The sequence below is a fragment of the Monodelphis domestica genome, chromosome 4 (genome assembly GCF_027887165.1).
Source record: "Monodelphis domestica isolate mMonDom1 chromosome 4, mMonDom1.pri, whole genome shotgun sequence".
In the NCBI taxonomy this organism is placed as follows: domain Eukaryota; kingdom Metazoa; phylum Chordata; class Mammalia; order Didelphimorphia; family Didelphidae; genus Monodelphis; species Monodelphis domestica.
This window is the reverse complement of record NC_077230.1, coordinates 378353216-378381120: the sequence shown is the minus strand read 5'-3', so window position 1 is coordinate 378381120 and position 27905 is coordinate 378353216. Positions and strand designations below refer to the sequence as shown.

Here is a 27905-nt window from a genome sequence, read left to right as displayed (position 1 = left end):
CCCATGGTTCAACTCTCTTTTCTTGGTCTGGTGAGGACAAGAGACACTCAGAGGCAGCCCTCTCTTTTCTCCATCTTTTATTTTTATTATCATGTAAGACCCACTTCCATACTGGTCCTCACTGTAAGAGGACACTCCTACAAAACCAACCCCCAAAGAAAACCAGAAATACCTGATGTGAAAGAGAGTAAGATGCCTGCCTCCCTCTCTTGAAAGCTCTTGGGACCAAGAATGGCGAGCACCTGGCTCAGAGACAGGTCAGGAGGCACCAGGATCAATCCAGAGTGATCCTCCTCCTGCCTTCACAATAAGCTTCCTGTCTGGCAGGACTCAGAGACCAAAGACAGACTCTGGAGGAGCTGCGTCATTGATCTTCTCCTGCCCCAACTCCCTGACACTGATGATCCACCCCTCCCATTGACCTCTCCAAATATTTCTCACTGAAAATATACTCTTATCGTCCCCAACCTGCTCCCACAAACCCCTCACCCTCGATCCCTCTCCCTGACTCCCTAACTTACTTCCATTGGCCTCTCCAACCCATTCCTCTTGAGCTCCTCAACTTGCTCCCATGGAGCCCCACAAGCCCCTCACTGACCTCTCAAATCACTTCCATTGTTGTCTACCAGCAACGCCCACTAAAATCCCTAACTTTATATTTTTTAAACCCTTATCTTCCATCAATATTGGGTATTGGTTCTAAGGCAGAAGAGTGGTAAGGGCTAGACAATGGGGGTTAAGTGACTTGCCCAGGGTCACCCAGCTAGGTGTCTGAGGTCAGATTTGAACCCAGGATCTCCCATCTTTGGGCCTGGCTCTTAACCCATGGAGCCACCCAGCTGTGCCCCCCTAACTCTTTTTCACTGACATCCAATACTCTCTTGTTGGTTTTCCAAGTTTATCTCCACTGATCCTCAAATCTGCTCCCATTGCTCTATAACCCCTTCCCACTGACTTCTCCATCCTAAAGTTCCATCATCTGATTTCACTGACCCCCCGCCCCCCTTCCAGGCCACTTCCACTAACTGCTAAACTCCCTCCCACTGGCTACTTAAACCACTTTTAGTACCCCTCCCACTGGTCTTTCCAACAATTCTCCAATCCAATTCCACGGACACCCCTGGGCCCTCTGATTCCCTCAGCCCACTCCCCCTATGTTCTAGTTGTTTCCCTTCCCCTTCCACCTCAACAAAATATAAATGCCTGGAGGGTGGGGACTACCTTTATTCTTGGGAGCCAGCACCTAGGACAGATCCTAGCAAGCCTTAAGCCTTCCACTGATCCCTCATTCCCTCTCCTTCTCAACCCTCAAGGGACTCCCCCTGGCTCAGGGTTGGAAACAGTCGCATCCTATTGGTGCCATTCCCTAGGAATCAGTCACTGTTATGGTGTGCCCTGAAATTAGATGGCCAGTGTGACCTGTGAGAGGCAGTTGGACCTAGTGAGAAGCCCACTGGGCTCCAGAGTAAGAGGACCATGATTGAATACCCAGCTCTGATAGCTCTGTTGACCTTGGGCAAATCCCTTCCTATCTCTGAGCTTCAGTTTCTAAGCAAAGCACATGGAATCCATGATAACAGGACTTCTAATAGCCACCTCCCAGAACTGGGTGCTGTCCCTCACTTGCTGAAAACTATAAGTTCCAGAGAAATAAATGGGAGCTCTGCTCTGCTCCCCAACCCTTCCCCAACCAAGGACAGCTCACACCCAAGTCTTTTATTCTGGGACTGACTGGATGGCTGGAGACAGAATCCTGGTTACTGGATTCATATGGATGTGACAAGACTGAATGCTGATGTAACTTGCCCCAGCCTAACCATGGATGGGGACAAGGCCCTGGTTTCCCACTAACCTTTCCCTCCACCCACATGTTCTGCTCCAGTCCTAGGGGCTATAGCTGGTCTGCTCCGAAATTCCCATTCCCTTCCACTGATTGCCACTCCCTAACTACAGGGCATCTCACTTTGGAGATAACCTTTTCTTTATTTACAGAAATGATTAAAAAATAAACAACCCACAAACACACAGGCTCCCAAGAGTAGACAAGCAGGGTCCTTCTCTCCCCCACCCCCAGCTTGAGGTACAGCAGCAGAGAGGCAAAGAGTCTGGAGGAGACAGAGATGGGAAGCCACAGCAGGAAGGACAAATGAGAAAGGGACTTGTGGGTGGATGGAGAGGGTTGCTGGGGTTCAGATAAGAGAGGGAGAATGGCTTTATAATTTTTTTAACCCTTATCTTCCACCTCAGAATCAATCCTGTGTATTGGTTCCAAGGTAGGAGAGCAGTAAGGGCTAGTCAATGGGGGTGAAGTGACTTGCCCAGGGTCACACAGCTGGGAAGTATGTGAGGCCAGATTTGAAACTAAGGACCTCCTATCTCTAGGTCTGGCTCTCAATCTACTGAGCCACCCAGCTGTCTCCTGAGGATTTATAAATAGTAATGTCAAAGCAGAGGGGTCTGAGGCATCAAGAGGATGAACCCTGAGACCTGGGAGGACTAAGGATAAAATAGTGAAACTCAGAGGTTAGGAGTAGAGGCCCTAGGGCAGTTCAAGTCAGTCTTTTTAGGTGAGGTTGTGCCTAGGGTAGAGGTGGGGATTAGAGAAGACATCCTTGACCTGTCACTCAAGCCAGACTCTGAAGTGAAGCTGTCAGGACCAGGGCTGGGAACGAGGAGGGTTCCATAGTAGTCAGGATTCATGGTGTCCAGTATTCTGGTGGCTTGAAGCAGGGCTTAGGACTCATCACCTGGTTGGTACTGAGGTTCAGAGGATGTGAAGTAGTCCTCAAGGAAGGATTGAAGGTATTCAAAAGTAGGCCTTTCCTCAGGAACCTGGCGCCATGACTGTTCCATGATCTCATACAGAGAAAATGGGCATCCTGGTGGGCACTGCATGCGATATCCCTGTTCTACCTGTTCCAGTACCTCTCGGTTATTCATACCTGAGAGAGAGAATTGCAGGGGAGAATTGCAGTTAGGGAGAGAGAGCCTACTCCAGTGGGTGCTGGCCCCTCCCTGAACCTTCAAAAGGTCCAGAATCCTCCAGTGGGATGTATTGGAAAGAACAGTCACTGGATTAGGAGCTGGAGGATCTGGGTTCATAGCCTGGCTTTACTCCTGATTACATAGCTAACAGGGAGTTGGCCTGCAAGATAAGAAGGGAGAAATGAAAAGAGTGCCTAGTGTCCCTTCATGAATTCAAATCACCTGGCCCAGAAGACCTACATCCTGTCCTTCAGTCCTGAAAGAACTATGAGACGCACGCACACGCGCGCACACACACACACACACACACACCAGTAATATCTGAAAGATCATGGAAACCAGAAGAGGGACCCCAAGATTGGAGAAGGGCAGATGTTGCCCCAGTTTTCAGGAAAGAGAAGAGCAGAGTTGGAAATGATAGACCAAAACAGTGAGCTTGACTTCCATTCTTCAGGAAATTCTGGAATGGAGCATCAAAGGGATAATTGGTAAACTTCTAGAAAGGAAAGCAGTGATGCCAAGAGAACCAGTGGAGGGATGGAAGGGGAGAGAAGGAAATAAGCATTTATATACTGCCTACTATGTGCCAGATATTGTGCTAAATGCTTTTTATAAATATTATCTCATTTGTTGTCATCTTGTCCTACTCTTGGGGACCCCATTTGGGATTTTCTCATCAGAGATGCTAGACTGGTTTGCCATTTCCTTCTTCAGCTCATTTTACTGACGAGAAAACTGAGACAAAGAGGGCCAAGTGACTTTCTCAGAGTCACATAGCTAGTAAGTGTCCAGGGAAGGATTTGAACTCAGGAAGATGAGTCTTCCTGACCCCAGGCCCAGAGCTCCATGCATGATGGTGCCACCTAGCTGTCCCCATTTTGTTTGTAGCTTGATCAAAAATAGGTTATGCCCCACCAAAACAAAAACCAAAACAAATACAAAAATACCCTCATTACCTTCCCCAGAAGGGAAGAGAATGCTGTGGCTACACAGTTTACCTAGATTTTAGCAAAGCTTTTGAAAAAGTATTTCCTACTAGCCTAGATAGTAATACAATGAGATAGATTCAGAATCAGTTGAGTAATTAGATTCAGAGTTGTTGCTAATGGCTCCATGTCAATATGGCAGGAAGTCTCCAGTGCAGTGCCCCGGAGATCTGTGCTAGACCCTGTACAGTTACACATTTTTATGAATAACTTGCAAAAAAGCATAGATGGCACACCCTCCTCAAATATGCAGGTACCATTAAGCTGGGTGGGATAGTTAACACACTGGAGTAGTCAAGATCCCAAAAGATTTTTTTTTGTTGGGCTAGAGTACTAGGCCACATCAATTAAGATGAGATACTATAGAGATAAATGGAAAGTATCTTTTAAAAACCAAAAAAAATCTTTCTGTATTAGAATCGATACTAAGATATTAAGACAAAAGACCGGTAAGGACTCAGTAATTGGGGTTAAGTGACTTGCCTAAGGTCACACAGTTGGAAAGTATCTGAGGCTAGATTTGAACCCATGACCTTTTAGGTCCAGGGCTGGCTCTCTATCCCACTGAGCTTCCTATTTGCCCTAAGAAAAGTCTTATACATGGGGGGTGGTAGTGTGTTGTTGTTCAGTTGTGTCTGACTCTTGGCAAGATATTGGAGTACTTTGCCATTTCCTTCTCCAAATCATTTTATAGATGAGAAAACTGAGTCAAACAGAGTTAAGTGAGTTGGCCAGGGTCATACAACTAGTAAGTATCCAAGGCCAGATTTGAACTCTGAAAGATGAGTCTTTCTGACTCCAAGCCACATATTCTATATACTGTGTTACCTAGCTGCCCCTATACTTGTATACCAAAAATCAACTTCAGGATTAAGGAAGCATGGCTAAACAGTAGTTTGTTAGGAAGGAAGGAAGGAAGGAAGGAAGGAAGGAAGGAAGGAAGGAAGGAAGGAAGGAAGGAAGGAAGGAAGGAAGGAAGGAAGGAAGGAAGGAAGGAAGGAGGGGGAGGGAGGAAGGAAGGAAAGGAGGGGGAGGGAGGAAGGAAGGAAGGAAGGAAGGAAGGAAGGAAGGAAGGAAGGAAGGAAAGGAGGGGGAGGGAGGAAGGAAGGAAGGAAGGAAAGGAGGGGGAGGGAGGAAGGAAGGAAGGAAGGAAGGAAGGAAGGAAGGAAGGAAGGAAGGAAGGAAGGAAGGAAGGAAGGAAGGAAGGAAGGAAGGAAGGAAGGAAAGGAGGGGGGAGGGAGGGAGGAAGGAAGGAAGGAAGGAAGGAAGGAAGGAAGGAAGGAAGGAAGGAAGGAAGGAAGGAAGGAAGGAGGGGGAGGAAGGAAGGAAGGAAGGAAGGAAGGTAGGAAGGAAAGAAGAAGGAGGGAGGGAGGGAGGGAGGAAGGAAGGAAGGAAGGAAGGAAGGAAGGAAGGAAGGAAGGAAGGAAGGAAGGAAGGAAGGAAGGAAGGAAGGAAGGAAGGAAGGAAGGAAGGAAGGTAGGAAGGAAGGAAGGAAGGAAGGAAGGAAGGAAGGAAGGAAGGTAGGAAGGAAGGAAGGAAGGAAGGAAGGAAGGAAGGAAGGAAGGAAGGAAGGAAGGAAGGAAGGAAGGGAGAAAGAGAGAAAGAGAAAGAGAGAGAGAAAGGGAGAAAGAAAGAAGGAAGATAGAGAAAGAATAAGAGAGAGAGAGAGAGAAGGAGAGGAGAGAGAGAAAGAAAGATCTATGGACTAGTAAACTACAAGGTCAAAGTCAAGATGAGTCAACAGTGTGATGTAGCAGCCAAAAAAAGCTAATGGGATCTTGGGCTGCTTTAAGAGAGGTAGAGCTTCCAGAAATAAGGAGGGAGACAGACACACTCTCCAGACTCTATAACCTTCAGACATAAGCTGGAATATTGTTTTTAGTTCTGGGCACCACAGTTTAAAGAAGACGTTGATAAGATGGAGAATGTCAGGAGGAAGACAGCTAGAATGGTGAAGAGCTTTGAAATCATGTCATATGAGGACTTGATGAAGGAACTGGGGATGTTTAGCCAACTGTTCAATCACTTTAGACCTCATCTTTCTCCTTCACGCAATTGACCGTGATGGCAGAAGTTAGATTTGATGACATCTAAAGTCCCTTCCAGTTTTAAATTCTATGACACTAGGTCTGAGCCTGTCTTAGGGGCAGAATAGTAAGGCCATCATCATTTTAGACTACCCATCCTCCCCTCTTGCTGCCCATCCCAAAGCCCTGAGGGACACCTGGGTAAGGGATCCGGCCTTTCGTGATGAGTTCAGTGAGCAGGATCCCAAAAGACCAGACGTCAGACTTGATGGTGAACCTGCCAAAGAGTGCAGCCTCTGGGGCAGTCCACTTGATAGGAAACTTGGCACCTTGGGGGGAAAAGCAAATGAGAATGAAGAAGCCTGAGAGATAGGTTTGGGAGGCTGCCAGAGGGGAGAGCATTGGGGATTTGAAGAAGTGTTTTGAAGGGACTTCTGGGTATTGGGTGAATTCTGGGCACTGGGGTACAGAAGGAGGCACCTTGACGGGGGTTGTATTCATTATCTTCAATAAGCCGAGCTAGTCCAAAGTCAGCAATCTTGCACACCAAGCTGTCCCCAACAAGGATGTTGGCTGCCCGGAGATCCCGGTGAATGTAATTCATACGCTCCATGTAGGCCATACCTGCAGCCACCTGGAATGCATTCACCAAGTTAGGGGATCACAAGATGTATAGGTGACCCAGAAAGGACAAAAAAATATAGGAGGGCAGGAGCAAGAATCCAAAGGCAAAAAGCTCATGGCACCTTCATCCCAGGCCCTCCTTACCTGAGCCGCCATGTCCACTAGGTGGGGCAGCCTCAGGGCTTGGCCTTCACCCTCCTTGAGGAATTCCAGCAGGCTCCCTAAGGAGAGAAACCAGGCAGGGGTGCATCAGTCCCATCTCCAGAGCACCCTACATGCACTCCCTGCCCGCCATGTTCTCCAGCTCACCATGGCTCATGAACTCTGTGATGATGTAGATGGGCTCCTCAGATACCACAGCATAGAGTTGCACCAGCTTGTCATGACGTAGCCTTTTCATGATCTGGGCCTCCTCCAGGAAAGCTGGCGCTGACATGGTGCCAGGCTTCAGTGTCTTCACCGCCACCTTGATGGAACCATTCCAAGTGCCTGTCCACAGGTAGTATGAAGGAAGTCTGCTGGGAAGGAGGGAGTGAACCCAGAGGCGAGCCAGCCTCCACTCTCTTCCCCTATCCTCTCCCTAAAGCAGCTGTGTAAAATGATAGGGTTCAAGTAGATAATCTCTCCCCTTCCAGCTTGCATTTTGTATTCAAGTCAAGAAACAAGGCACTGGGCTAGGAGCTGGAGATAGTCTGGCCCTGACATGGCATGGGCTAAGGGCCCTTCTTGCTCTGACATCTTTTTTTTTTAACCCTTAGTTTCCATCTTAGAATCAATATGGCGTGTTGGTTCCTAAGGAGAAGAGCGGTAAGGGCTAGGTAATGGATGGTAAGTGATTTGCCCAAAGCCACACAGCTAGGATGTGTCTGAGGTCAGATTTGAACTCAGGACCTCCTGTCTGTAGGTCTGGCTCTCAATCCACTGAGCCACTTAGCTGCCCCCTCCTGACATTCTATATTCTAAAAGTCCCTTCCAGTTCTAACATTATATGTTCTAAGATCCCTCCAAATGTGACATTATATGTTTGATGGTACTTTTTTTGTTCTATGTTCTGAGGACCCTTCCAGCTTTGACATTCTGTGTTCTAAAGTCTCTTCCAATTCTGATGTTATATTTTAAAGTCCCAAATAACATTTTATATTCCAAGATTCTATTATTTTTGCCACCTTTTTGTCCTGGGTTCTAATATTGCCCACTAAACATCCTTTTCTTTGTCCCCACTCCCCACCTCTCTATCCACACCCAGAACGCCCTCCTCATCTCCCATCCCCATCAGAACCTTAGAACCTTCCCTGTTGCCTTCATACCCATCCACACATCCCCGAAGCAGCCCATGCCCAATTTTTTTTCCAGGGTAATGGAGTCTCTGCTGATCTCCCAGGCATCTTTCCCCAAGCCTAAGGTTCCTGGTTTCATGATGGCACATGGCTTTGTGAGCAGGTGGCACAGTCCATCGTTGACTTCTAAAGGATCATAGTAGGGAGAATACGTGTGGTTAGAGAAAGAATGGGGACCAAAGCTTCTAGAACTCCTCTCTAGCTGGGAAATTACAGTGGTTAGCATTCTTTCATTCGCTGAATTACCATTAAGTATCTACTATGTACAAAGTTGTAGGCAATGGAGGTGTCTTCCACACTAGACTTCCCTGTGTAGATTAAATCAGAGACATAAACTTCATCCCCCCAAAAGTTCTAGGCACAAAGATGGGGAAATCCTAAATAAGCCAGAGTTTTGCAATGGGTCTTTGGGTGGGTGGGGGTCCCTCTTCCCCAGCCTCCTCATAGGATGCCAGCCAGATGATCTGGGTTCTTTACTCGTCTAGGTCATACCTGGGTCTGCTGGACCCTCTCTGTCCTTCCACCCCGTAATCACAACCCTCACTCACCAGTATAGTGCTGTACCAACTCCTGGACAGAATCAAATTGGGCCCGAGTGGTGATGTAATACCCGCCATTGTCCAGTTTCCGGATCTTGTAATGTTTTACATGGTCCCCCTTTTTCTCATCCCAGTCCCGAATGGACAAAGAATAGGCCCCTAGAAAGGGTGAGGGCAGGGCAGAGGGGGGAGAAGATGCTAAGTACTTGCCCTCTCAGAGAGGCATCTAAGTGGCGATGGGGGGTTCCCAGATATTTGATCCCATCCCTTCCACCAAACCCCAACCCCTCCCCACACCTCCCACCTGGGGTGGTCTCGCTTTCTCGGATAAGGAAGGTTCCTTGGAGGTTGCTGGGGTTCATCAACTGCCTTTCAGCATCCTTCCGACCTATCTTCCCGAAGTACCACCTGGGGAGGAAGGGGAGGCCCACAGAGGACCAGGTAAGGAAAGTCCCAGGAGGTATAGCATAACCTGGAATGGTCACTAGTACAGAATTGTTGCTTTCAAGGCCACCACTGACTCATCCATCACATCATAAGGACCTAAGATTTAGAATTGGGATCTAAGAGATTATCCAAGCCCAGGATCACAGACTCTAAGAAATGGGAGCCATCCAGTTTAACTAATGCCTGGTAGAAAATGTGCTCAAAGCAGAAGTATCAAACTTGAGACCCACAGGTAATGGCATACTCCCATGAAACTCCCAAGTGCAGCCAGAACAGATTCAAATAAAATTGGGAAATGTTTAACAAAATAAATAAGAATAGAATTCAACATAGACAATGTTAATTTGTGGTTTTCTAAGTCAGTATGCAGTATTCAGGGATCCATTTCTATTGGAGTTTGACACTATTGTCCAAAGCATTCCTTTAACAAGTGACTATCCATTCTCCTCTGGACAGAACCTAAGATTTCCTCACTGGCCTATTCCATGCTTGGAAGACTTCTTTCTATCCAGCCTCATTTGCTTCTTAAGGTCAACCAGAACAAATCCAATCCTCTTTTCCCATGATGGCCCTGCTAAGACTTAAAGGCAACAATCATGACTTCTCTTCTTCAAGTGAAACACCCTCAGTTCCTTTAACTGACCATTTAAAAAACAAACAAACAAAAAACACCACCTTACTTTCTGTGTTAGTAACAGCTTTAGGACAGAAGGACAAGGATGAGGCAAACTTGGTTAAGTGACTCAGCCAGGATCACACAGTTAGAAAGTATCTGAGGCCAGATTTGAACCCAGGACCTCCTATCTCCAGGCCTGGCTCTCTATGCACTGAACCACCTTAACTGCCCCTCCTCTAGACACTTGATGTAGCTTGAAGTTCCATTAGCCTTTTTGCTTGACAGTTCTCTCTCACTGAGTTTACCACCAAAACCCCCAAATCTCCTGGGTGTTGAGAGATGTAACATGTATACAAGGGAGTATAAAATATATTCAAAATAATTTCAAGAAGGCCAGAGTACTCTTAACTGGGGAGGACTTGAATGAAGTGGTTCCTGAGCCCTACTTTGAATGAAGTTAGCAATTCTATACCATGGAGGCAGGAATATTACCCAGAGATGGATGATGGAACAGCCAGCAGGCCAGATTGAATGGTACAGAAAATGTCTAAAGGGGTTTCTCCCACATGCAAGATGCTCTGGTTCCAATTCCACGGCTCCAACTATCTCCTTGCAGCAGATGAATCCTTGCATCTCCACATGCCTGCTGGAAGCCTCCACTGGGCATCCCCATTGTTCCTTCCGACTCAGCATGTCCAAACCCCAACTTCTCATCTTCCATCTAATAACTGCTCCCCATCCTGATTTCCCTATCCTCTCACGGTCCCACCAGCCTCAAAGCATCAGTCTATCCTTTCCTTCATCCTTTCTCTCATCGCCCATTAGACCACGAGCTCAAGGGCAGACAGACACTGTCTTGTGCCTCTTTTTGTATCTCTGGAGCTTAACACAGTGCCTGGTACCTAGTAGGTGCTTGATAAATGTTTCTCGATCCTATAACATCACCAGGCCCTGCTGAATCTTCCTTCATGGGTTTCTCCAATCCAGATCCCAGCTGTCCTTCTTCTCTGTTCCCACGGTGACCATCGTGGTTCAAGCTCTCATCATCTCTTCCCTAGCCTGCTATAATAGCTTCTTAAGTGGCTTCAGTCTTCCCCCCTTGAATCCATCAGGCAGAACAGGCTGCCTGAGTAATATTCTTAATACACAGCTCTGATTGCATCACTCCCTACTCAGACACCCTCAATAGCTCCTTGCTGCCTGCAGAATAGACTTTATCCTTCTTCGTTTAGCTTTTGAGGCCCTCCCCGATCTGGCCTCCATCTGCCTTTGTAGCCACCTTGTCCCCTAGCATACCCGATGCTGCAAAGCAGATTACCCACCATTCCCTGAACACTCTGGATGCTTCCCTACCTTTTGTTCCCCTTCTGGAATGCTTTTCTCTGACTCTAAATCCTTCATGATTCAGCTCATGTTCCACATTCTCTGTGAAGCTTTGCCTGACCTTCCTCCCCCATTTCCACCCATCTCCTTCCTCCCATGCAACAAGATCCCTCCTTCCTCTGAATTGTAACAGCATTTATTGTCTGTATATAGGGACTACAGATAACCCAGTCAGACGTTACTTAGTATTGTTCATAATCACAGAATGTCAGAGCTGGGAGGGCCATTAGAACAGAGAATACCAGAGTTAGGAGTGGGGACAGGTGTGGAGAACAGAATGTCAGAGCTGGGAGAGCCCTTAGAACACAGAATGTCAGAGCTGGGAGGAACCTTAGAACAGGGAATGTCAGAGCTGGGAGAGCCCTTAGAACAGAGAATGTCAGAGCTGGGAGAGCCCTTAGAACACAGAATGTCAGAGCTGGGAGGAACCTTAGAACAGGGAATGTCAGAGCTGGGAGAGCCCTTAGAACAGGGAATGTCAGAGCTGGGAGAGAGCTTAGAACAGAGAATGTCAGAGCTGGGAGAGACCTTAGAACAGAGACTGTCAGAGCTGGGAGAGAGCTTAGAACAGGGAATGTCAGAGCTGGGAGAGACCTTAGAACAGGGAATGTCAGAGCTGGGAGAGAGCTTAGAACAGAGAATGTCAGAGCTGGGAGAGACCTTAGAACACAGAATGTCAGAGCTGGGAGAGAGCTTAGAACAGGGAATGTCAGAGCTGGGAGAGACCTTAGAACAGGGAATGTCAGAGCTGGGAGAGACGTTAGAACAGAGACTGTCAGAGCTGGGAGAGCCCTTAGAACACAGAATGTCAGAGCTGGGAGAGCCCTTAGAACACAGAATGTCAGAGCTGGGAGGAACCTTAGAACAGAGAATGTCAGAGCTGGGAGGAACCTTAGAACAGGGAATGTCAGAGCTGGGAGAGCCCTTAGAACACAGAATGTCAGAGCTGGGAGAGCCCTTAGAACACAGAATGTCAGAGCTGGGAGGAACCTTAGAACAGAGAATGTCAGAGCTGGGAGAGCCCTTAGAACAGGGAATGTCAGAGCTGGGAGAGAGCTTAGAACAGAGAATGTCAGAGCTGGGAGAGACCTTAGAACACAGAATGTCAGAGCTGGGAGAGAGCTTAGAACAGGGAATGTCAGAGCTGGGAGAGACCTTAGAACAGGGAATGTCAGAGCTGGGAGAGACCTTAGAACAGAGACTGTCAGAGCTGGGAGAGACCTTAGAACAGAGACTGTCAGAGCTGGGAGAGACCTTAGAACAGAGAATATCAGAGCTGGGAGAGACCTTAGAACAGAGACTGTCAGAGCTGGGAGAGACCTTAGAACAGAGAATGTCAGAGCTGGGAGAGACCTTAGAACAGAGAATGTCAGAGCTGGGAGAGACCTTAGAACAGAGAATGTCAGAGCTGGGAGAGAGCTTAGAACAGAGAATGTCAGAGCTGGGAGAGACCTTAGAACAGAGAATGTCAGAGCTGGGAGAGAGCTTAGAACAGAGAATGTCAGAGCTGGGAGGGACCTTAGAACAGAGAATGTCAGAGCTGGGAGAGACCTTAGAACAGAGAATGTCAGAGCTGGGAGGGAGCTTAGAACACAGAATGGCAGAGCTGGGAGAGACCTTAGAACAGAGAATGTCAGAGCTGGGAGAGACCTTAGAACAGAGAATGTCAGAGCTGGGAGAGACCTTAGAACAATGTCAGAACTGGGAGGGAGCTTAGAACAGAGAATGTCAGAGCTGGGAGGGCCATTAGAACAGAGAATACCAGAGTTAGGAGTGGGGACAGGTGTGGAGAACAGAATGTCAGAGCTGGGAGAGCCCTTAGAACACAGAATGTCAGAGCTGGGAGGGAGCTTAGAACAGAGAATGGCAGAGTTAGGAGTGGGGACAGGTGTGGAGAACAGAATGTCAGAGCTGGGAGAGCCCTTAGAACACAGAATGTCAGAGCTGGGAGAGAGCTTAGAACAGAGAATGTCAGAGCTGGGAGAGACCTTAGAACAGGGAATGTCAGAGCTGGGAGAGACCTTAGAACAGAGACTGTCAGAGCTGGGAGAGACCTTAGAACAGAGAATGTCAGAGCTGGGAGAGACCTTAGAACAGAGACTGTCAGAGCTGGGAGAGACCTTAGAACAGAGAATGTCAGAGCTGGGAGAGATCTTAGAATCCAGAATGTCAGAGCTGGGAGAGACCTTAGAACAGAGAATGTCAGAGCTGGGAAGGAGCTTAGAACAGAGAATGTCAGAGCTGGAAGGGACTCGAGCACATAGGGATTTTAGATATTGTTTAAAGTATATATATATACATATGTGTGTGTGTGTGTTGTCTCTCCAGCTAGATGGAAAGTTTCTTGAGCGCAGGGATCAGTATGCTATTTCTCTCTATAACAAGCACCAGTGCCTCTTCTCCCTGTACCATCCAGGTCAGGACAATAAGGAGGACAAAGCCGGGTGGTCCCAAAGTGCACATAGACTCCCTGGTCCCACGTGTCTCATCCTTAAGGCCTGGAATAAACTCAGAGCACTCTGGCTCTGCCTTACTCACTCTTCTGCCTGGATGGAGTTCACAGGCGCCACGTAGTTGCTGGGGATGTATCCAGTACGTCCGGAGCTCAGGGATCTGGCCTCCCACCAGTCGCCCTCACTGCAAGGACAGATGGAAGGGCGGGATGAGCAGCTGTCCCACTCCTCTGCTCGCTCTCCAGGCAAGAGAAATGGGGCACGAGGCTGGCAGCATCAGCCTGAGCTGGCAACACTCGGGGGATGTTGAAGTGACAGTCTGAGTGTCCAACCAGCTAGGGCTGTTGAGTGCCTCCACCCCTGCCCCGTTCTTCCCAAGATAACCATCATGGCTGCTGGAGGAATTTCGCCCCAGCAAAGCCAGGGCCCAGGGGCCACTCACGTGTTGTTGAGGATGTGGAATTTTTCTCCTTTTGTGAAGGTGAGATCGTCCTCCGTTCTGGCCTCATAGCCATACAGGGCTATAAACAGAGTCACTCCAGCCCCTGCAAGGAGAGGGGGCACCTGGCTGAGTGGTCCTTCGAGACCGTAACAGGCACAGAGCACTTTACCCCTCTGCTCAGGACCTCAGAGATCCCCCAAGGCCTCTAGCTCCGGAGCTGGCAGCTTGCCCTGACAGGCTCCCATCTTCTTATTGCTCTTCCACTTCCCAAATTCTTTAGCCCTCACTCCTGATTCCAATCAGGCAAGCCTGTCTTCCCCCTCTCCGCCCCCCCCCCCATTCTGCCCCTCCAGCTTAGACATCTTCTGCTCTCCTTTCCCGATCCCCAATGAACATTCCCTCCTTTCTCAACTCCCTCGTTGTATCCCTCCATCCTCGCGGGACCCCTCCCCACTCTATCTGTTGGCTCTTGGATGTGCCTAATCGAATCTCCTTTTATTTTTACTTTTTTAGAACTTTACCAAAATGAGCTTTTTTTTAATAGAATTTTTTATTTAATTAATTTAGAATATTTTTCCATGGTTACATGATTCATGTTCCTTCCCAGTCCTCTCCTGACCCCCCTCCCGTAGCGTAGCAGCACGATTCCTCTGGGTTTTACATGTGTCATTGATCCAGACCCACTTCCATACCGTTGATATGTGCACTGGGGTGATCATTTCCTAATCTCCTTTTAGACCAGGGACGCCCTAAGGGCAGGACCCCTAGCCCCTCCCCCATCACTGGTCCTCTCAAGCCAGGCATCATGCCTCCCATCAGCTCCCTGAGGGGGCCATGGAGTGGGATGGGGGAGCTGGCTTTCTGCTTTCAGCCTGGGGTTTCCTGATGGCAGGAACCAGGTCCCCTTCCTCAGATCACAGGCCAGTACCCTATCTCCCCCTCCCTCTGGGCCTTGCCCTGAGCCATGGGAGTCTAGGCCAGAGGAGGAGGTCTAGGTTGACTTTAGTGCCAGGCGAAGTTGGGCCCCTAAATATGAGATCCCCAGGATTTTGTGGCTGACCCTCTCTCCCCACCGGGGCCTCCTTCCCCTCCCTCCTCCAAGTACTCACCTGCAAGGCCCCCTGGCTTTGCAGGGATGGAATTCAGGAAGTGTGGCATGCTCACTGGTTGCTGGGAGACATTACTGATGTTGGGGATGTGGGGGAAGGAAGAGATGCCTGTGGTGGGATCGGGGCCATAACGGTCCCCGGAGCCTTGGTCTCCCCGGGCATTGTCCTCATTGAAGGCCTCGAGCTTGGTGTCGGATCCTGTCTTCTCTTTACAGGGCACACAGCCCATTCTGGGAGCCTGGGGAGGGCGGAGAGGCGGGATGAAAGAGAGGGCTCTATTGCTTCCTGGAGACCCAGTCTGCTTGCATATCCCCTACCCTGAGAGGCTCCCTTCCTTCCGGGCTATTGGTAGTGAGAAGAGCTGACTTGGCTCCCAGTGGGTCACTGCATTTGCATCTATCAAAAATAATAAGGACATCAAGTTGGTACAGTGGATAGAGCACTGGCTCTGGAGTCAGGAAGGCTCATCTTTAGGAGTTCAAATCTGGCCCTGGATACTTCCTAGGTGTGTGACCCTGAGCAAGTCACTTAACCCCATTTCCCTCTGTTTCCTCATCTGTAAAAAGAACTAGTGAAGGGAATGGCAAACCATTTCAGTATCTTTGCTGTATGACCCTGAACAAGTCACTTAACCTCATTTACCTCTGATTCCTCATCTATAAAATGAACTGGAGAAGGAAATGGCAAACCATTTCAGTATCTTTGTTGTGTGACCCTGGGCAAGTCACTTAACCCTGTTTGCTTCAATTTCTTCATCTTTAAAATGAACTGGAGAAGGAAATGGCAAACTACTCCAGTATCTTTGCCAAGAAAACCTCAGATGGGGTCACAAAGAGCTGGACATGATTGAAAAATGACAACAACAATAATGATAATAATTATCATAATAATTCCCCCTTCAGAAAGTTGGTTGGGATTCTACGAAGGTAACGTGACTTGCCCAGGGACACACAATATATATCAAAAGTGGAACCAGACATAACCAGGTCTTCATTAATAAAAGGTAATTCCCTACCCACTGTACCACACTGCTTCAAATAATAATATACTTGTGAATATCATTATTGAGAGGTAACCTGGAAAAATGGGAAGTCAGGAAGATCTGTGTTTAAGTACTGGCTGGCTATGTGGTCCTGGACAAGTCGCCTCTCCTCTCCATGTTGGAGGCAACTCTCTAAGGCTATGATTTTCAAAGAAAGTAGTGACCTGCATTAGTGGAGGGAGCTTCCTCACCTAGGAGTTCCCACGCTTGTCATTTCACTAGGAGAGGGAATCTACTGATTCCTACTGGCCCCTTCTCTGCCACAGAGCAAGTCAGGGTCACACCAGGAGATGTGTTCGGTTTTTTTTTTTAATCCTTGACTTCTATGTTAGTACCAATTCTAAGGCAGAAGAGCAGTAAAGGCTAGGTAATGGGGGTTAAGTGACTTGCCCAGGGTCACACAGCTAGGAAGTATCTGAGGCTAGTTTTGAACTCAGGACCTCCTGGTTCTCTATCAACTATGCTACCTAGCTGCCCCTAATAATTATTATATAATTATATTATATTTTATATATATTATATATAATTATTATATAATATAACAATAATTGTTGACAAATATGCAAAGAGCCCCTGGGAACCAGGATAGGCTAATAACGAACTTGAGTATGGGGTAGATTTGAAATCAGGAGATGTTGTCTGAAGTCTTTCGAGCCTCGTCAACTCTCCAGGAATGTAAGATACAGATGAGTAGGAGTTTCCATACCAGGATTTTCCCATGATGACAAAATCAAGAGATTGGACCAATAATAGTAATGGCTCCCTCAATAGTAATAATCTTTAGTATTTATATGGTACTTTATGATTTACAAAGGACTTTGCAAGATATATGGGCAACTAGGTGGCTCAGCAGATACAGTGCTGGGCCTGGAGTCAGGAAGACATGAGTTCAAATCTGCCCTTCAATACTCATTAGCTGTGTGACCCTAGGCAAGCCACTTAACCTCTGTTTGCCTCAGTTTTCTTATCTATAAAATAGGCGCAATAACCATCCCTAGGTTGTTATAAGGATCAAATGAGATAACTGTAAAGAGCTTATTGAACAGTGACTGTATATAGTAGGTGCTGTATAAATGCTTGTTATTATTATCATCATCTCCTCACTGGATCCTCACAACAACTTCAGGAGATAGGAAGGTTCTGCCATTTACACTTTACACTTCACATTACACTTCAAGATAAATACATGTACAATGTTCTTTGCATTAGAAAAGGACCTCCTAAGGGTAGCTATGTGGCTCAGTGAATGACAGCTAGGCCTAGAGGTTCAAATCTGACTTCAGAAACTTCCTAGCTGTGACTCCAGGTAAGTCATTTAACTGTTTTTTTGCCTAGTTCTTGTGTCTCTTCTGTCTTAGACTTGTTACTAGGACAGAAGGTAAAGGAGGAAAGAAAGGAAGAAAGAGAGAAAGAAAGAAAGAGAGAGAGAGAGAAAGAGAGGAGAGGAGAAAATGAGAGAGAGAAAAAGAGAAGAAAAGGAGAGAAAGGAGAGGAGAGAAAGAAGGAAGAAAGAAACAAAGAAAGAAAGAGAGAGAAAGAGAGAAAGAAAGGGAGAAGGGGGAGTCATGGAAGGAGGAAGGAAGGAAGGAAGGAAGGAAGGAAGGAAGGAAGGAAGGAAGGAAGGAAGAAAGAAAGGAAGAAAGGAAGAAAGGAAGAAAGGAAGAAAGGAAGAAAGGAAGAAAGGAAGAAAGAAAGAAAGAAAGAAAGAAAGAAAGAAAGAAAGAAAGAGAGAGAGAGACAGAAAGAGAGAGAAAGAGAGAGAAAGAGAGACAGAAAGAGAGAAAGAGAGAGAAAGAAAGAGAAAGAAAGAGGAGAGGAGAAAGAGAGAAGGAGAGGAGAGAGAAGGAGAGAAGGAGAGAAGGAGAGAAGGAGAGAAGGAGAGAAGGAGAGAAGGAGAGAAGGAGAGAAGGAGAGAAGGAGAGAAGGAGAGAAGGAGAGAAGGAGAGAAAGAAGGAAAGAAGGAAAGAAGGAAAGAAGGAAAGAAGGAAAGAAAGAAAGAAAGAAAGAAAGAAAGAAAGAAAGAAAGAAAGAAAGAAAGAAAGAAAGAAAGAAAGAAAGAAAGGAAAGAAAGGAAAGAAAGAAGGAAAGAAAGAGGTGGAGTCAGGGAAGGAGGAAGGAAGGAAGGAGGGGAGAGGAGGAAGGGGGGGAGAAAAGAAAGACTGGAAGGAAAGCAGCACCTTGAGGATTTGTTTTTGCCTTTCTTTGAATCCCCAGGACTTAGTACAATTTCATTATTATCATCCCTATTTTACACATAAGGAGACTGAGTCTGAGAGAGGTAAGTGGTTTATTTACCCAGGGTTACACAACTAGCAAGGGTCTAAGGCGGGATCTGAACTCTGGTCTTTCTGATCCCAAGTTCAGCATCCACTGAACTATGCTGCCCAAACTCCAAGGACCCATGATTCCTTGGGTGTAGTTTCTCCGCCCTTGCAGATTCCCAACCCTTCCATGGAGCCAACATTTAATAAGTTGCAGCAGTTGAAACAGTTCCTCCCCTAGTGGTCAGCCTTTCCTGTGATGACCCTCTCCCAACTTGGCTGGGCTGCTCCCCAGACACAGTCTTCTCCAGGGCTCCTTAACCTAAGTACTTCCAGCTGAGCAGGCTCTGCCAGAGTCTATGTTCTCTCTCCATCGCCTCCAAGACCTCAGGGTGACCACCACACCCTGGCAAGGCATCTGAGGAAGGCTTGAAGGGAGCAATTGATTTTCTCTTCTTTAAAATGAGAGGGAGAGACAGCTAGATGGAGCAATAGATAGAGTACCAGATCTGGAGTCAGGAAGACCTGAGTTCAAATCTAGCCTCAGGTATGTAATCCTAAGCAAGTCACTTAGCCTTTTTTGCCTCAGTTTCCTCATCTGTAAAATGAGCTGGAGAAGGAAATGGCAAACCACTCTAGTAGCTCTGCCAAGAAAACCCCAAATGGGGGCACAAAGAGTCAGATATGACTGAAAGGCCTGAACAACAAAAAATGCAGGGGTGAGGATCCTTCCTGCTCAAGCTCTAGTTGCCTCTGGTAGTGGGAATATAGTAATAAAAATAATAACATTCAGAATGTGGGGGCAAGGGCAGCTGGGTGGCTCAGTGGATAGGGCAAAGCACCAGGCCTGGAGATGGGAGGTCTTGGGTTCAAATCTGGCTTGAGACACTTCCTAGCTGATTCATTTAACCCCCATTGCCTTCTGCCTTAGAACCAATGCATAGTATTGATTCTGAGTCAGAAGGTAAGAGTTAAAAAAAGAAGATCTTTGGGGCTATGAGTGCGTCTCCCTCTCTGTGATGAAGAGAACCGAGAGCCAGGAGACCTGAGTTCTGATCCCGGCCCTGCTGCCAGCTTGCTGTGTGACCCTGGGCAAGTTGTTTCCCTCGTCTGGACTTGAGCCTTCTCCTCTGTCAAATCGGGAGCTTTGGACTCGATGGACTCCAAGATTCCTTCCAGCTCTGACAGTCTCTATTTCCATATCTTTGTTTATTCGCCTGTGGGTCTTCTCAGCTATGTGTGTGCGTCTCCATTTCTGAGCGTGTGTCTCTGTGCCTTTGTGGGGGGTGGGGGGCCCAGAGAGTGGAGGAGGAGGGAGAGTCCCAGGGGGGAGGAAGATCAAGGCCATTTCCCTGTCTGTCCTGCCTCTAGGCTGTCAAACTAGCTCCCTTCCACTCTCTATCCACCCCCCCATTGGTTGCCAGGCAACCAGAGTCTGTGCAAGAGGAAAGGGGTTGCAGGGAGGGCCTGAGACACTGGCAGGGGGCTGGAATGTGGGGGGGGGAGCATCTGGGAGGCCCCCCAAATGCATCCCCCGAGGCTGAGGCCTGGGCTTCCTCCCCCCGCCTCCCCCCTCCCCACATCAGACACTTACCTAGCAGGTCCAGAGCCACTGAGGTCAGAGGAATCACAGCATGGTCTGGAGGAAATGGCCCGATCCCTGAAGGACAGACAAACAGGAGATGGAGGACGCCCACGGCCCGGAGCATCCTGAGCCCCTCCACACCACTGCTCAGGGCCCCTGGGAGGGGAGAAGGTCAGGGCGCTGCACTAGAATGCAGAACCCCTGGAGTATTTGCCCTCCATTTCTCCCACACCGCAGCAAGGTAAGGGTTTAGAGAAATAAGTAAAAAATAAACCCCATTGCACTTGGGGGGCTGGGGGAAGGGGTCCCCTGGAAGGAGGGAGCTGGGATGGGCAAGCTGTGCCTGAGAATCCTGCTGGTCCTACATCCTCCAGCCCCCAGAGACTCCGGGCTCCCCAGGCTCTAGAAGTGGTTTTGAGGTGGCCCCTGCCCTCTCCCTCCCCTCCCCGCATTCTCTGGTTCCTTTGGGGGACAGCCTGTGGGGGAAGGAATGGATTGGGGAGATCTGGGGAGGGGTGAAATCTGCGGTCCTTCCAAGATTTGGTGTTGAGCCGTAGAAAAGATCATTGGTGCAAAGCCCGAGTCCTCACAGAACTGATCTGCTCAGGCTGACACAGGGCGGTAAGTAGCAGATGTGACCCCAAATCCAGAGCTCTTCCGGCCCTGTCCCGCACAGTGAGGCCGTATGGGTCTGGGGCGCGATTCAATCAGAGGTGATCTCGTTCCCACCTCCAAACCCCCCAACATCCTTCTTACCCTTCCCTTGAATGGCTCTGGGTGGGGAAAAGTGGGGTACAGGGAACCTGGGGTGCTCTTTAACACTCCCCCACTTCCATCAAGCCTTTTTTTGAAGCTAAGAAAGTAGCCCTGGCTTTGTGGTCAATTGAGCAAGGCCTCCTTCACCCGGAAACCCTCATTACAACAGGGGGATGATGGGAGGAGGGGAAGTCTCGTTCAAGGACAAACAGAGTGAGAAGGGCCTGGGTCTGGAGGATCATGGGCCTGCTCAGAGGAGCCAGAGAGGCCCAAGACAATCCCATCCACTAGGATCCTCAGGCACAGATGGCCCATTCCAATTCCCTCCTTCCTGGGGACCCCTTCCCCCAACCGCCCAAGTAGAATATTGTTTATTTTTATTTATTTAAACCTTTACCTTTTTGTCTTGGAATCAATACTGTGTATTGGTTCCAAAGCAGAAGGGCTAGGCAATGGGGGTTAAATGACTTGCCCAGGGTCACCCAGCTAGGAAGTATCTGAGGCCAGATTTGAACCCAGGACCTCCTATCTGTGGGTCTGACTCAATCCACTGAGTCACCCAGCTGCCCCATAATACTGTTTATTAATAGGTATGTGTAGTCTATTAATAAAGGAGCGGTCAATCACACAGCCTCTGCACAGAAAGACCGCCCTGGGTTCCCTTGATCTAGGTTTCCCAGAACAGAATAAGGGCTCCCATCTCTGAAGTCCTTTACAGTTTTAAGAAGTGATTTCTTCACAATGACACTGGGGTGAGGATGTGGGGGGTGGAGGTGGCTGTGTGTTCCTGGGGAAGTAGTTGCTCATTTTACAGATGAGAAAACTAAGGTTCAAAGAAATGTTGGATTCAAAACCGGATCGTTTCACTGCAAGTCCATTTTTTTAAACCCTTACTTTCTTACTTATTGGTTCCAAGGCAGAAGGGTGGTAAGGGCTAGGCAATGGGGGTTAAGTGACTTGCCCAGAGTCACACCATTAGAATGCATTTGCGGTTAGATTTGAACACAGGACCTCCTGTTTTTAGAGCTGACTCTCAATCTACTGAGCCACCTAGCTGCCCCCTACCTTTTGACTTAGAAGTGACACTACTAAGCATTGGCTCCAAGGCAGAAAATCAGTAAGGGCTAGGCAATTGGGATTAAGTGACTTGCCGAGGGTCTTACAAATAGGAAGTATTTAAAGCCACATTTGAACCCAGAACCTCTAGGCTTGGTTCTCTATCTACTGATCCACCTAGCTGTCCCAAGTCTTTCTGCAATATCACATTATCTCAAATTAAACTCAAAAATGTTTCTGAGGTGAACTGACTGGGTTCAAAGCAGAATTTGAACACCGATCTTCTCATTCCAATTCTTTTGGCTCTTTGACCCACTGCTCCTTTCCTACTGCCTGCCCATGTCCTAGCTTCCTTGCCTATTTTCCTCCCCTTCTAAGTTCAGAACCTCCACTCTGAGCAATCCCTGAAGGGTTTTCCCCATCTTCTTCCCTGAACCCTCTTCAGCTTATTCCATAGCACCCCCAGTTTCAGCATGCCTCTATTCTCAATTCATAGTCATCCAAATATGTGGGAAGAGGCCACTTCATCTTTACAGTGATTTAGGAGGCAGCCTAAGGTCCCCATCTGCCCACTGTTATCTCCCTCAGTCTTGTCTGAAACTCCTCTATCAATGATCCTACTTTTTAAGAGCCCTGAGCATAATGTGCCAAGGCTATAGCATATACCCATGTTGGTGAAACTATGGTACATGTGCTGGAGTGTGCCGGAGGGATCTGCTCCCCTCCCCTTCTCCACTGTGCCTGAAGACATTTCTCCCATCACCTGCCCCTCTCCCCAGTGGCCCAATGGGAGCACTTCTTTCCTCCCCTGTCTGGGGTAAGGTGGGGGGGTTGCAGTTTGAGCACCCTGTCTCTAAAAGGTTCACCATCACTGGTATAGACCATGAATCAAATATACCGTGGTTACTTTTGTCATTAGGAGTCCCGGGCTCAAATCCTACCTCCGATCTTTGCTGAGTGTGTGTGATTAAGGCTCTAAAGCTTGGTGTGCTCATCTATAGTCCCTTTTGTGAGCCTTAAATTTACATAAAGTGCTTTGCAAACTTTAAATGGCTATACAATTATCAGTATTGTTCTAATTTTATAGATGAGAATATTGAGACTCTGAAAAGTAAAAGCATTTACCTAAGATCTGGCAAGTGGAAGAGCCTGGATAATAAATATGTTCTATATAGTAATAACATCATATATAAATAATAAAAATCATAGTGTTATTACAGCGCCATACCTAGTCACTAATAATAATAGCACCTGTTTGGCACTTTAAGATTTACAAAGTGCTTTACACAAATGTCTCATTTGATTCTCACAACAACTCTGTTGCTATTATCTCCATTTTGCAGAGAAGGACACGGAGGTAAACAAAGGTAAGTAAGGACACAGAACTATTACGTATAAGAGAGTGCTATCATTATCCCCATTTGACAGATGAGGCAGCTGAGTGGTCTGAGACTAAAAATGACTTGCCCAAGGTCATACAACTAGTGTCTGAGACCAGATTTCAACTTAGATCTTCCCAACTCCAGGGTCCATCACTTAGTCCATCACCTAGTTGCCTTTGTTTACATGCAAGCCCAGCATTCTTTCTACTTCAGCCATGCTATCATTCAAGATGTTAGACCCCCAACTACTCTCCACAGGGCTCACTGTGTACCTCGGTTGCCATCCCTGGCCCCCATTTGGAAGCATTCCCAGCTCTGGAAAGAAAACCAGTCTCCCTGAAGACGTCTGTTCTTTTCCCCAAAAAAACCCTCTTATCTTCTGTTCTAGTAACAACCCTAAGACAGAAAGGCAAGGGTGAGGCAATGAGGGTTAAGTGACTTGCCCAGCTCGGAAGTGTCTGAGGGCAGATTTGAACCCAGGACCTCCCAACTGCAGGACTGGCCCCTCTATCCATTATACTACCTAGATGCCCCAGTGTAAGTTCCTGGGGGCTCAGAGATGCATGCTAAGTGCAGTGCAGACCTATTCTCTCCCTGTTCTATTGTGGATGCAAGCCTCTGGGAAACAGGCTAATCCAAGGGTGACGTCCCTTCACAGACTCCCAGGCCCTGCAATGCACCTGTGTTCACTGCCAGGCTCCAGCAGGAACCAGGCTGCTCCTGCCTGCATCAAGCCTAGTGCCATCACCCTCCAGCAGCCCACACTGCCCTCGGCAATGCCCCGCGGTTCCTGGCTACGTCGCGCCTGTTGGCACTGTGCCTAGCTTGTCACGTCACCGTGTGCCTGTCTACACTGTGCTGGTTCACACCACACGGTACCTCTCTGCAATGCATCTGTGCCAACTTCCTGGAGCCTGCGTGGCACGTGCACCTAGCCAGCCTCATGGCAGCCCCTCAGATACCTGGGCACAAGAGCAAAACCCGAGCATCCTTTGTTTCCACTCTCCACCCCGAGCTGTCCCTGTAGGGAGCTGGTGGGAGATGAATGGGCTAGGATGGGGAATCCACAAAAAGAATTCTGTCCTGGAGGGATCCTGGGAAGAGGAGAAGCCTGCTGCTTGGATGCTCCTAAAGACACTGGCACATCCTGACTCCGAGGCCAATTGGGAATTCCTAGAGGAAGGTGGAGAAAGGTAGGCTAGCTGAGACAGGAGGAGTGGGTGGGCAAGGCTCAACAAAAAGGAACCGTGTCAAGGGTGTGGGTGTGTGGGGGGGAGTGGAGCAAGAAGAGAGTTCCGGTTCAGCCCAGCAGCTTCCCATGACCCAAGGGTGGGGGAGGCACCTCGATGGGTGAGAAAGAAGCGAAAGGAAACATTCGAGACCTCCTTCTTCCCTTTTCCAAACCCCCTCTGCCCTCGCCCAGTTCCAGGGCTTCTGGGGGAGGAGCACATGTTACCCCCAAACTCAGGAGTCCTTAACCCAGTCCCAGAACTGCAACATTAACCACATCCTTCCCTCCCCCCCCCCAACTCTCCCACCTTAAAGAAGTTGCTGATGTCTCTAGCTAGCTGCCTGCCTGGGGAAATCAGCCGTTTAGTCCCCAATCCCATTCAAATACCTGCAGTAGTGTACCCTGGGTCCAGACAAGAAATTAGATCCCTGCCTGGGGTCAGTCAGTCAGTCAATAAGCATTTATTAAATCCCTACTATGTGCCTAGTTCAGAGCTGTGCTAGGATTCAAAGACAGTGTTATACAGGATAAACTGGAAATGATCAAGAGGGAAGATTGTCTTATTGATGGTAATGGAACGTTTCTTTTGTTATGGGAGTCCTTAGCCTTTTCTGTGCCACCCAGCTAAGGGACCTGAAGTCATTTAATCCAGGATGAATCACTGAAGAAAGGTCAGGAGGAAAAAGTATCTCCCTTCATCCTCCACCCCCACCCTCGTAACCCTCTTCTTCTTCCTGCGAATTCACTAGGTAACACTTTCTACCATCAACCCAGAGATGGCAGGACCATGCCCAGGAGAAGCTCAGCCTTCATCCCTGACCCATTTTCCCCCATCCTAGGACTGAACCCCTCCTCTCTCACTAAGTTCCCATATGCTTTCCTGAGTTTCTTTTCTTTAAACCCTTACCTTCTCTCAGTAACAACTCTAAAACAGAAGGACAAAGGGAAAAGCAGCAGAGTTAAGTGACTTGTCCAGGATCACACAGCTAAGAAGTATCTGATGCCACATTTGAATCCAGGTCTTCCTGATCCTGACTGGAGTTCTGTGGATACACACACTGGAAACTCTGCTACCTAGCTGACCTTTCCCTGAGTTTCCCTCTCCATCACTGAGCCCATATCTCTTCCACAGAGTCCCCAGCCCTTTAGAAGCTCCCCCCTCCTTCCCTGAGGTCCTATCCCCTCGTTACGCTTTCATACCCTCAGTGAACCCCCAAATCCTCACTTCTTCTCATTAAGCCCTCATCTACTCACTTGGCCTGCATCACCATCCTTGAGCCCCCATCTTCTCACTTGGGTCACCTCTCCACCTTCAAGCTCCCATCTCCTCGCTAAGTCCCTAACGGTAGCCAGTGCAGGTTCTACCATTAATACACCAGCAAAGAATAAAGGAAGAGATGCATTCCCCACCCCCCAAGCCTAGCCCATGATGGTGGCCACATCAACCATCCCCTTACCAGAGTCCTCACTGTGATTAGGCCTGCAGTCTTCCTTCCTCTCCAGAATAAATCCGTCAAGAACATGGAACTCTTCAGGCAGGAAAACCTCTTCTGCAGCTCTATTTCTAGGTTTTTAGTACACGCTCTGCCTGAAAAGTCATCGTTGTGTGGCCAACCTTCCACCAGCAAACCTCTTCGGGGAGCTACACTGTCCCCCCCCCCCCCCATGAAGCCTTTCCTACTTGGAGACCAACCAGAAACAACTGCTAAGTTTACAGAGCTCTTTGGAAAACTCCCACTGTCCGACCCCTCCCTTGCTGCTTCATTTTGGTTTGCAGGGGGCTCAAAGGCTGCAGCCAGGGGCCACAAGCTCCATCAGGCTGGGTTTGCCCTTCTACGTATCCCCAAGGCACCTGGTACAGGCCTTTTTCTATCTCTATTTCTATTTTCTATTTCGAATTCTTTGCTAATAAAGAAGTCCTAGTATGCAAAAAAAAAAAATCCAGCCCAGCTAAACGTGGGGGGTTTCATCACCAGGTCAGTCCCAGGGTGCTGAATTTGGGGGCGGCAGCAACTCTCTTGAAGGCCACCTAGGAAAAGTTGTCAACAGTCCTGAGATCTGGGGATCCTGGAGCAGGCGCCCATACAGAGGAAATGAGAGTTCCTTGAAGTACTCTAGAACTTACCAAACTTAAAAAGGATCCTATAAACGAGGTGGTTTGGTTTTGTTTTTTTTAAAACAAGACTCGAAGGTTAATAAAATACTTTCCTCGCAACAAACCCCGAAAGCAAGCAAGAGGACTGGCAGGGCCATTTTCAAAAAGAGAAAGCTGTGACTCAGAAAGGCTATGACTTGTCCAGTTTCACCATAGTCAGGAAGTGATGGGTCAGAGTCTAGAACTCAGATCTTCTGACTTTAAGATGATGATGATGATGATTTTGGACAGACTCTAGGCTTCCAGTCAAGGGAGTTTCTAGATCCATCTAGATTCTAGAAACTTGTTTTGGGAGGAAACAGAGCTAGGATTGACTGCTTGGGTTCACAAGGGTCCTAGGAATTGAGGGAGGGCTGGTCACCCAGGCAGGAAGGGGTAGGGAGAGGGTTTGGGGATGAAGGAACCTGAAGCCTCATAGTATACGCACTCTTCACCCCACTCCCCACTCCAATTGAGATGGCTGTTCCTTCCCTACAATATCCCCTCCCCTCCCAAACCCCAGGTGCTCACCCCAGCTCCCAGAGGTTCCTCTCCAGCTCTGAGTCAACTCTCCACCCAGAGAGAGCTTCCTTCAGTTTCCCCCTCCCCCTTCTGGCCACTTCCTTCACCACACAGGTCACTCACTACTTAGACAACCCCTGCCCAAGATCCCTCCTGACTGTCCCAGAGATAATTGCAGCAGGACTTGTGAACCTTATGACCTCAACTTCCTGTCCAACCTCCCCCAGCCATTCTGGCCCCTTTATCTCCTCTATTTCAGAACCCGGCCACATTTCCCATCTTTTCCCTTTCTGGCCCATTTTTTCATCGGGGTCCTCTACCTATGGTCCTCTACTTGCCTTCTTTCCTTCTCTCTGTCCTGGATCACATAGAGTGGAAAAAAGCAGTAGACCGAGAGTCAAGCATCCTTATGTGGTCTTGATTCCATCATTTAACTTGCTGTGTGACCTTGGAAAAGTCACTTTCTGAACAACAAACAAAATCTCCCCCTAAACCAAAACAGAGGCTGTGTGATTGTAATGACTATTTTTCTGTGGTGGCGGCAGGGGTTATGAGTATGAACATTACATACACTATCAGACTCCACTAATATACTGGTCAGCTTGCTAATTTTATTCTTTGTTACCAAGGATGCTTAGCTGAAAAGGTGGGAGGGAAGAGGGGAACAAGCATTTATTAAGCATCTACTACATGCCAGGAAGAGTCAAACATTTTAGAAATATTCTCATGACCACCCTGGGAGGTAGCTGCTATAATTATCCCCATTTTTACAGTTGTGGAAATAGACAGAGGTTAAGTGATTTGCCCAGGGTACCACAGGCAAGGATCTGAAATCAGATTTGAGCACAGGTCTTCTTGATTCCAGGCTCTGTGTTCTATCCAATGTGTCACCTTCTTAAGAGCAGGGTTTAAGTCAGAAATGAAGTTGTTAAAAAAAAAAAAAAAGAGATAGTCATTTGTTTTAAAGCCTTACTTCCATTTTAGAATC

At 48.0% G+C, this 27905-nt stretch overlaps 1 protein-coding gene across 3 annotated transcripts; it reads right to left on the bottom strand.

Annotated features, from left to right (window-relative positions):
* Nucleotides 1–60: 60 nt before the first annotated feature.
* Nucleotides 61–27905, bottom strand: FGR (FGR proto-oncogene, Src family tyrosine kinase). Of its 3 annotated transcripts, XM_056795447.1 has the most exons (15): nucleotides 26927–27905; nucleotides 25719–25849; nucleotides 19846–19911; nucleotides 15266–15344; nucleotides 14949–15186; nucleotides 13840–13942; nucleotides 13483–13581; nucleotides 8803–8906; nucleotides 8508–8657; nucleotides 7930–8085; nucleotides 6932–7111; nucleotides 6767–6843; nucleotides 6479–6632; nucleotides 6196–6327; nucleotides 67–2942 (listed from the first exon to the last, which is right to left on the bottom strand). In XM_056795447.1, exons 5-15 carry the CDS (start codon nucleotides 15175–15177, stop codon nucleotides 2734–2736), a joined length of 1593 nt encoding a protein of 530 aa, XP_056651425.1. In that variant the 5' UTR covers nucleotides 15178–15186; nucleotides 15266–15344; nucleotides 19846–19911; nucleotides 25719–25849; nucleotides 26927–27905; the 3' UTR covers nucleotides 67–2733. The 3 variants fall into 3 exon arrangements, with proteins under 3 accessions (XP_056651423.1, XP_056651425.1, XP_056651424.1); XM_056795445.1 differs by lacking the exon at nucleotides 15266–15344 and having other exon boundaries at nucleotides 61–2942; nucleotides 26927–27904; XM_056795446.1 differs by having other exon boundaries at nucleotides 14949–15344.